The sequence below is a fragment of the Garra rufa genome, chromosome 14 (assembly GCF_049309525.1).
Source record: "Garra rufa chromosome 14, GarRuf1.0, whole genome shotgun sequence".
Classification (NCBI taxonomy): Eukaryota; Metazoa; Chordata; class Actinopteri; order Cypriniformes; family Cyprinidae; genus Garra; species Garra rufa.
This window is the reverse complement of record NC_133374.1, coordinates 37991136-38001722: the sequence shown is the minus strand read 5'-3', so window position 1 is coordinate 38001722 and position 10587 is coordinate 37991136. Positions and strand designations below refer to the sequence as shown.

General features: G+C 37.0%; 1 protein-coding gene across 2 annotated transcripts in view; it reads left to right on the top strand.

The window, feature by feature from the left end:
- Positions 1 to 10587, top strand: part of schip1 (schwannomin interacting protein 1) — a 229231-nt gene that overhangs the window by 176706 nt on the left and 41938 nt on the right. The window contains exon 8 of one of the 2 annotated variants that reach the window (XM_073817460.1): positions 299 to 904. In XM_073817460.1, the coding sequence (XP_073673561.1) occupies positions 299 to 904 (606 nt within the window). Of the gene's footprint in view, positions 1 to 298; positions 905 to 9071; positions 9181 to 10587 lie in introns of those variants that run through there. The other variant, XM_073817461.1, reaches the window with a different exon arrangement.

Here is a 10587-nt window from a genome sequence, read left to right as displayed (position 1 = left end):
ATATATATATATATATATATATATATATATATATATATATATATATATTTAATGTGAATTCAAATATTTTTTCTTGAAAACGTTCAATATTATTTCCAAGCATTTATACATAAATAAAACAGCTTGTGAATACTCATGTAAAGTTATGTACTTAAGAGAAATTAACAAGTTAACCGAGTTGGAGCCCATTGGGGGGCCTGTACAATTTTTTTGCAAATGGGCATGACTTGCTACACCACTGCACAGTATATTATGTGTCTCTAATGTGTTTGTGTGTGTGTGTGTGTGTGTGTTTCAGGATTACCGGGAGGATGGCATGGATCTGGGCAGCGATTCCTCCAGTCGTTCCAGCTCCGAGTCCAACTCCAACAAGGTGACGCCATGTTCCGAGTACAAGTCCTCTCCCAGTCTGGAGCTGGCCGGACTAGAGGACTACGAGGAGGACGAGGACTACCAGCAGTACAAGAAGAGAGCGCTGGTGGACTGGGAGAGGGAGTACGGCGGGAGCTATGCAGACAACCAGCATCAGGACTTCAGGCAGACCTCACCGCTCCACGGCTCGGTTAACAGCCGCAGCCTAGCGGAGGAGCTCCAGAGCGCCAAAGCACCCGCCGTCTCTCTCGCGGGTCACGCCGCCACCTCCCACCCCGAGGAGCTGAAGCAGAACGGCAACTCCATCCTGCCCTGCGCGGGTAAGACTTTAGGCAAACCCAGCCTCGGGAGCGGCATCACGGGACGGGAGGTCAGAGGAGGCGTCGGGCTGGGATCGTACAGAGAAGAATGTGTGGAGGAAAGCCAACTTCCACCCATGGACTGGGCCGCTCTGGAGAGACACTTGGCCGGCCTGCAGTTCAGAGAACAACAGAACCACAACCACGGCCTGATCCGGACCAACTCCACCAACGTGAGTACACATGAGTGTCTGATTCTGCTGGAGAGCATGTTGAGTTCATGATCGCTGCGGTTGAGAATCAATCTTTTCTATTAGGAAGCCTATTTAGAAACTGTCATTAGTGTTAGTGCTGCTAGTGGAAGAGAAATGATGCACTTCACTGGTTCTTTACTGATGGTTTTGGGGCAGAAAAGATTATATTTCTACTAGCAATTTGGTCTGCACTTGAGCAATTTCATATAATCATATCCAGGTCATATTTCTCTGAACATAATTGTAATTTTGCAGTATTTGGGGGTAAATCATGAGTAATGCTAGGTAATGCAAAATGGGTCTTGTTTTCATTAGGTGAACTCGTAACGTCTTGATTTGGGGGTGAAACAGAGGTTTGTGAGATTGAGCCCAGGGTTCACACAAGGTATTTAAAGTACTTAAAGGGGTGATCGGATGCCAAAATAACTTTTACATGTTGTTTGAACATTAATGTGTGTTGGTAGTTTGTGAACACAACCATCCTACAATGATAAACATTCACCCAGTGGTGTTTTTTAATCTTTAAATGTAATATCCCCTTTTTAAAATCAGCTCATTCTCAGCTTCTTGTGGGTGTGACGAAACAGTTGATTGACATGAGCGTCTTACCTTAGCCCCGCCCTCAGTGAGCTGAAACCGACTCAGGTGCAGAGGAAGACTCTAATTGAGCGATTGAGGTGTTCTCTTGTTGGATGTAATAATGAACATAGCAGTCGTCATTTACTCCCGACATCTGAGCCGCTGAAGACACTGAGGATTACCGTTACTTTCGTTTTTGAAAGGAAAGCACTGATCCCAATTGATAAATGCAGCTAAACGCAGCTAAATGTGGCTAAAGTAAACATTACAGCTCATCATCACACATCAGAGAGGGGCGGGGCGAGCAGAGCTCAGTGGCATTTAAAGGGCCCATGCGATAAAATAAGCTGATATTTTGCAGAGCTGATTTTGGCAAGGTAAAAGGGTGTTTTTTACACTACTATTGAGAATTTTGAACCAATGCATATTAGAGATTTTTCATTAAGACCCAAAAGAATCATATCAACTTGTGGAAAATGGGCATCCGATGACCCCTTTAAATTTGACTTTTTGACATTTAAGGCCTGGAAAACCTTTGAAAAGAGCAATATTCCTAAAGAGGTACTTAAAGCACCTTTAATTTAAGAGTGTACTGTTATAAAAATTATTTAAGTATTTAAGTATTATTTTAGTATTTAAATATACTTGTCATATTTAAAGTACACTGCAAATGAACAATAAGTGTGTAAACACAGTCTCTGGCCGCGTGTCAAAGGTGTGTGAGTGTGTCTGCAGAGCACATGACAGATCAGCCTCACATAAACAGATCAGATGTGCTCGTCTTTATTTAGACTCCGAGGTCCTGCAGTGAGGACTTCAGCTACGTAACTTGACAAACCCAATCAGACAGGCTGTAAGAGAGAATGTCCTCTGAATATACCTGGATGGACCAGGAAAATGGATGGGTGGATTATTAAACCGTAATTTACATAGATATTCCAGCTAGATCAATAATTAATGTAGTAACTCAAATCAGAATCAGGTTTGTCACATCACATTCTGTGACTGCAGTCATAACATCTTCATGTTGATCCGAACCAATATGACTGATTTATTCTGTGAGACATTGTGAGATATTTTGAAGAATGTTTCAACTGTTAAACAAAAACAAACAGTAACGTTTAATGGGGTCCAAAACAACACTAAACCCCATTGATTTGTATGATTATTGTATGACAAAAATATAAACCCCACATGATATCTTTCAGGACTGCATTTCTAGGACCCTGTTTTTTGTTTGTTTGTTTGTTTGTTTGTTTATGGCACTTGCTGTTCAATTCTCTATTTTTATTGTTTATTTTCAGTAATAGTTTTTTTTTTTAATCTAAATCCCCTAACCTTCAACATAACCATTGGTAAACCCCTTCACTGCCATAAAAATGCTTGTCTTACTTAGATATTTTATCTTGTTTCCAGCCAAAATATCTAACAATTCTTAAATCAAGAAGGATTTTTCTAGATTAGTAAAAATGGTCTTGTTTTAAGAAAAAAAAGACGTTCAAATTAAGTGAGCTTTTTGCTTGAAACAAGCAAAATAGTCTGCCAATGGGGTAAGCAAAATAATCAAGCTTTCTGATTGAAATAAGATTATTTTGCTTACCCCATGGCATATTGCTCGTTTTAAGCAAAGCTCACTTAATTTTGACTTTTTTTTTTTTTTTCTGAAAACAAGACTATAATTTTTACTTGTCTAGAAAATCCTTCTTGATTTAAGAATTTTTAGATATTTTGATTGGAAACAAGACAAAAAGTAAGTAATTTTTTTTTTTTTTTTTTTTTTTTTTTTTTTGCAGTGTTGAAATGTTAACCATGATTTGTTTGAATATATGTACCCCTATATTCTGGTTTTAAAGTTTAAAAGTGGTTATAATTTTTCTTGAAAAGGAAGGCTTTATTTTTCAGTGCTGTTTTCTCTGTATGTGGCACTTCTTATCTGATGAGCAACCAGCTTGGCAAAGTCCAGTAGATGGTAAAACTGTTTGTGTTAAAGTGCTTTTATGATTATTAAAATTAAAATAATATGACAACAAATACCAGTTTGTAACGTCAAGCAGCACAAGGAACCGTTTTTGTACAGTAAAATAACTGGAAACATCTGACACTGAAAGCCTTGCACAATCAATTTTTGGAAAGATTATAATAATGAAAAACTTGGTTTGCTATCTTCAATGAAGGTTTGATCCCATGCTGTGGCTTGGGTACTACGTAGGGTGAGAATAACAGAAATAGAGGAGGAGAAGGGGAGGTGGAAAGGTGCTGGAAATTGATTCTGGGACAGCGCAATGAGGGCAGCTTATATAGACTCATAATGATGATTGACAGGACTGAACGATTAGGCTCCTCCTAAACCTACGTTTGAAACTTCATTGTGTGTGTGTGTGTGTGTGTGTGTGTGTGTGTGTGTGTGTGTGTGTGTGTGTGTGTGTGTGTGTGTGTGTGTGTGTGTGTGTGTGTGTGTGTGTGTGTGTGTGAGTGTGTGTGTGTGTGTGTGTGTGTGAGTGTGTGTGTGTGTGTGTACCTGGTATTCATCACGTTGTGGGGACCAAATGTCCCCACAAGGATAGTAATACCAGTAGATTTTGACCTTGTGGGGACATTTCATAAATCATGCACAATGAGTTTTTCTGAGGAAGTAAAAGTGTGCACAATCTCCTGTGAGGGCTAGGTTTAGGTGTAGGGTAGGTGTAGGGCCATAGAAAGTACGGTTTGTACAGTATAAAAACCATTACGCCTATGGAATGTCCCCATAAAACATGTAAACCAGTGTGTGTGTGTGTGTGTGTGTGTGTGTGTGTGTGTGTGTGTGTGTGTGTGTGTGTGTGTGTGTGTGTGTGTGTGTTTAGTTCAGCAGATGGCGCTGTTGCAGTATTCATGATCTGACTGTGCTTCACACACAGTGCTAAAACATTCAACATTCACACAGATCATCATCAGTCATATGAATCCAGTGTTTTCACTGACTGAGCATGAACTTGTATGTTTTATATTGTTAATGTGTGTGATAAAGTGATTGTATTTCTGAAGACTTGGAGGCATTTCTAGTTCAGCAGTCATTAAATCACTGAAATGTGTTATTATGGTACATCAAAATTATATTGTACCCTAATTAAAAACTTTAACATGGAACAGTCACGGTATGCACAGATGAAAAACTCAGTGAAGAATTACTGCAGAATTCAGAAACATACTTTATACTCCTGTTGTCTCTCACATCAGAATCCACCCACATATTTGTTTAAAGCTGTTTTAACTTGTAAACTGTGCTTGATCTGTGCAGATTTCTCTCCTGATTCAGACCAGAGGAAGTGTTATTATGGATTATGGACTCGCATTTTAGCCAGAAGCAACTTCAGCAGTTTCAGCTGTGCAGAAGTCAACAGTGCAATTTTCAGCTTAGTACAGCTCAGTGTTGTTTAGTTGTGTTCAATGCAGTTGCAAAGTTCATAAATTATGAAACTACATCCAATGATAAGACTTGAATCTGCTTTAGTAAGCAATGACCTGCGTTGTTCAAAACAAACATTACAGCTGTATCTCTGCTGCTTGAACTTCCTCTCCACATCATCTGTTCACTTTACAGTAAGGTGACCAGATTTAAAAAAATAAATAAATAAATAAGCGGGGACATTTCCTAGTTAAGTGGTCAAAACAAGTTAAGTGGTCCATATATTAATATCATAATTGATAATGATTTTATGGATCAAACTTACTGTAGTTTTTTTTAATACAATAGTCAATAGCAACGATTGCAAATAGAAAACATATCAAAACAGTAGTATTATATCAAAATTATGGCTTTAGAAAAACACATTTCAATAAAACAATAAATATGAGAACATATGATAAATAAAACTGTATTTAACAAATATGTTATTTCCACAACTGTGAGTAGCCAACAATAATTATAACTTTTTACATTTTATGTTTATGCTTTTGGAAATTGATCTTTTTTATCCCAAATCAGGCTTATTATTTTGCATTTTAGGCTCATTTTGACCACAAAGTATGTGCTTTCTGCAAATGTAATTGAGCGAGTATACTTATTTATTTAGTGTTTAATATGAGTTTGAATCATATTGCATGACATTTATAGTCATACACTGAAAGCAGCAATAGATAATGTACCTCAGATCATGAAAATAAATTTAGGCAAACATATATGTTAAAGTTGTATAGTTGTATGTAGTTTTTTTTTTTTTTTAATAACGTTAAAAATGCTAAATATTTATGAATTAGACTATACTTTTGTCCATTTTGTTGGGAGTGCAGTGCACTTCTGTGCTCCTGAATGGCTGTGATATTTGAGTGATTCTGTCGTGTCGAGTGTAGTTAGAACACAGTGTAATTGATTTGTTTATTATTTTCATATTATTTATATCGGAGAAAAACAGGGACGTCTGGTCACCCTACTTTACAGGCTGTTTTGAATGTAAAAAGGCAGCAAGATTTCTGAAAACTGGGATGTTTGGTCACCTTACAGTGCCTGAGGATGTTTAAGAGCAGATTCATCATGCAAACACTCTGAGCTGAGAGACAGGACAGTGCTGCAGGAGTGAGGCGTTTCTGTAGGACAAACCCAGCTGTTTGGACGCTGAGCAGCCGGATGTGTGATTGAAGCGTGCAGGTTCAGTGCAGTAGGGTCAGCGTGAGGTCAGGCATCATCTGTCTAGTGCCAGCCTTGTTGTGTCAGTCACAGCAAACATCAGGATCCTGTGGTTCAGTGTGAACAATGTCACACCATAAACCACCACGAGGAACAGCACTGATTCACAGTAAAACACCTCTAGAATTACCATCATTCAGAACAACAGCAGCAGTGGTGACCCGTCACCCACAGACAGACAGGAACAATAAATCAGAGATCCCGATTGTGTTTGATTGTGAGCTCAGAGCGTCACATGATCGTTCTGTAGTCGAAAGCGCCACTTCTGCATTTATTACAGCGTGCACATGGGAAATCGAGGGACGCTCAGGAGGAAGTGGCCAGTGGGGGAAAAAAAAAACATTTTGTAATATTTATTTATTTATTGCATTTTAGTTTTTCAGATTCCCTTTTATTTATTTATTTTTTATTTTTTTCTGGATATACGTTTCTTCTTTTGTTTCAGGATTCCATTTTAATTAAATGAGAATAAATCAGAAAGCTTTTTTAATCAACCAAATTTTAACAATAATAATAAAATAAAAATCTCAAAGCTTTCCAATAATTTACAATAATAGGTTCTTTCTGTCTAATAGGGAAACATTCTGTGTTGTTGGTTTTATTTTTTCTAGATGTACGAGTCGTTAATTCAAATGTGGTATCATGAACAGTGATAATCAAATGAAGGCATCAAACATTTGCAGTTATTTTTAAAATGTAATCAAACGAAAACTTAACAATTCCTTTTGCAACAGAGGTGTACTGTTTAAATGAATACATGGACGAAACATTGTGATATTCCTTAAAAATTTACCTTATACTGTAAATACCATTTTTTGGCTGGATTCTATGATTCATATATTTTCCCACATCGTGGAAACCATACAGCACTAGATACTCCTTTGGAGGTTTATGGACATTTGGAGAAACCCTACAGCGAGTCCCAGCCTCATGGCTGACCACTAGTCTAACCTACTAGAGCCTGACTTCATTTATGATTTTTTTTTTCCCAGTTGATGACATCCTGGATCTGCCCAGAGGGAGATTTTGAGATTTTGTTCCCAAACTATAATAAACACTGATCATCCAGACTCTTCTTCTGCTTCAACACAGTCTGTATCCACACCATTGTGAATCTGGAGAGCGTGAAATCTCTCACACACTTACAGAAACTCATTAAACCAACTGATGTAGGTGGTCAAACTAATACAGTCATGTGAGGAGAAAACCAGCTCAGATAAACTGCAGAGCTTCAGCAGATCATGTGGATGTGAGACCATCACTCTCATCAACACATATATAATCTAAAAAAGTAGTTTTTTGTTGAGTTGATCATATGTGACCCTGAGGGTCAATTCCTTGAAATTGAGATTAATACATCATATGAAAGCTGATATTTGGCCGAGATACAACTATTTGATAATCTGGATTTGAAAGTGCTAAAACTAAATATTGAGAAAATCGCCTTTAAAGTTGTCCAAATGAAGTTTTTAGCAATGCATATTACTAATCAAAAATTAAGTTTTGATTTATTTACATTAGGAATTTACGAAATTTCTATACTAATGATTTTTGGCATAAAAAAATTATAATAATTTTAGTATTGCTACTTAAGAAGACTGGTTTTGTGCTCCAGGGTCACATATTGTTTGATATAGTAAGAATATGGAGGAAAAAACTTATCACAATTATTTAGAGACCTAAACTAGACAGAAATATGCAATTTGCTGCTGATGCTGATTATTATGAAATTCTGCTGCTTGTAATGCAAATCAAGGAGATCTTTATTGCAGTACAGCAGATACTGACATAAAATGATGTAAATATCAGTGGTCACTCTGTATCTCCAGTAATATGTCTTAGTAATATTAGATTGAAATGATCCAAACATATAATGCGATACAATCCAATGATGATTGAGAGATGAACAAATAAATGTTCCTCAAAAGACGTGAGATGTTTTGGAGGCTTGTGAAGATCAGTCCTCCACTGAGGAACAGTGAAAGTAAAGCTTCTGGAAACAAATGTTCTTTAAATCATATTGATCATTTAGAGACTTTCACACGGATATGATACAGTAGCTTTATATGGTTAAATATCAGTCTTTCTTGCATTGTTTAGTGAAAACTGTGTTTAACGCATGTTATTTTAACTATATGTGTGCCCCTGAACCACAAAACCAGTCATAAGGGTCAGCTTTTTTAATTGAGACCTATGCATCACCTGAAAGCTGTTAGGATAGGACACTATTTAGATACAACTATTTGACAATCTGGAATCTGAGGGTGCAAAAAAACAAAATATATTAAGAAAATCGCCTTTAAAGTTGTCTTAGCAATGCATATTACTAATCACAAATTAAGTTTTGATATATTTATGGCAGGAAATTTACAAAATATCTTCAATGATTTTTGGCTTAAAAGAAAAATCGATCATTTTGACCCATACAATGTATTTTTGGCTATAAAGATACCCATGCTACTCAAGACTGGTTTTGTGCTCCAGGGTCACATATTTCACTGATTAAAACCGTTACTGTTCCTCTTATTGAAATCACAATGTCAGAGCAAATGCTTATAAAGATACGGTTCACCCAAAGAGGAAAATTCTGCCATCATTTAGTCTCCCTCATGCTGTTCCAAACCTTGAGTTTCTTTCTTCTGTTGAGCACAAAAGAAGATGTTTTGAAGAATGTTGGAAGCCAAACAAACAGTTGCTGGTCTCCATTGACTTCCACTGTCTTTTTCTTTCCTTACAATGGGAGTGAATGGCTACCGGCAGCTGTTTGGTTCCCAACATTCTTCAGCACATCTTTTATCTGTCTAACAGTTTGATCTTCAGTGTGTGTGTGTCTGGACATGCCCTCACATGCACTCACATCAGCATAGGATTCATCTGTATGAGTGTGTGTGTGTGTGTGTGTGTGTGTGTGTGTAGAGGTGTGCTGTGAGTTCTCATGATCGGCTCTGGACTGCTGGACTGAATGAGTGTGAATGTGAGAGGAGCGCTGGATTCATCTGCTGGTGTCACACAGGTAACATCTCATCTCATCACATGCTGTGTGTCTGTGTTTGAGAATTACAGATGGGTTTGAGTTTAGTGGCTCTATTAGTGATCAGTGTTTGCATTCATTCTCACTGTAGTGAATGTGAATATGATTGTCTCTGGTGGTGATTTTGTGAGCAGATGTGTAGTTGTTGTAAGTGATTGTGTTTGAGGAGCAGCAGATCTGGGGTTCGTCAAACATGTCTGCTCTCGTCGCTCAGTCAGTGTGTTCTGTTCATAATCAGCTCCAGCACACAATACAGTTCAACATGTTCAGCATTAACTTCAAAATCAAAAGAAACAAATCTATCCAACTTTTTTTGGTTTTTGTTGTTGTTCTGCATTGTAACATTATTTTCAAGATAATTGAACTACTCATCACTGTAATGCAACAGCCTGATATTGTTTTTATTTGTTTTTTATTGTGTCCAGATATTTCACTGCCTGTTTGAGATTTTCATTATTCTCAGTGATGAATTTCAATAGATTTTTTTAACATTTTTTTTTTTTTAGTAAAAGTACAAAAAAAGGATATTAAAGAAGTTCACTTCCATAACAAACTCTTTGTCATCCAAGATGTTAATGTCTTTCTTTCTTCAGTTGTAAAGAAATTATGTTTTTTAAGGAAAACATTTCAGTATTTTTCTCCATATAGTGAACCTCTATGGTGTTTGAACTTCCAAAATACAGTTTAAATGCAGATTTAAATGTCTCTAAACGATCCCAGCCAAGGAAGAAGAGTCTTATTTAGCAAAATGATCGGTTATGTTTTTTAAATTCCAATTTATATACTTTTTAACCTCAAACACTCGTTTTGTCGAGCTCTGCCTGAACTATGTATATTCCAGTTCAAGACAGTTAGGGTATGTTGAAAAACTCCCATCTCATTTTCTCCCTCAACTTAAAAAAATCTATTCTAAATCATCCTACAAAGCTGCAGAAGTACCGACCCAAAGTGAACATGCAAAGAAGATTAAAAAAAAGGTAAAACAGCGATGTAGGACGATTTTGAAGTTGAGGGAGAAAATGAGATGGGAGTTTTTCGACATACCCTAACTTGAACCAGAAAAAAACTGAGTTCAGGCAGAGCTAACAAGACAAGTGTTTATGGTTAAAAAGTATAATAAACTGGAATAAATAAAAAACTGATCATTTTGCTAAATGAGACTCTTCTTCCTCGGCTGGGATCATTTAGAGTCCTTTGAAGCTGCATTTAAACTGCATTTTGGAAGTTCAAACTTGGGGCACCATAGAAGTCCACTATATGGAGAGAAATCCTGAAATGTTTTCCTCAAAAAACATAATTTCTTTACGACTGAAGAAAGAAAGATATGAATATCATGGATGACAAGGGGGTGAGTTAAATACCTAGTTCTGCCATGAAACTCTAGATGAC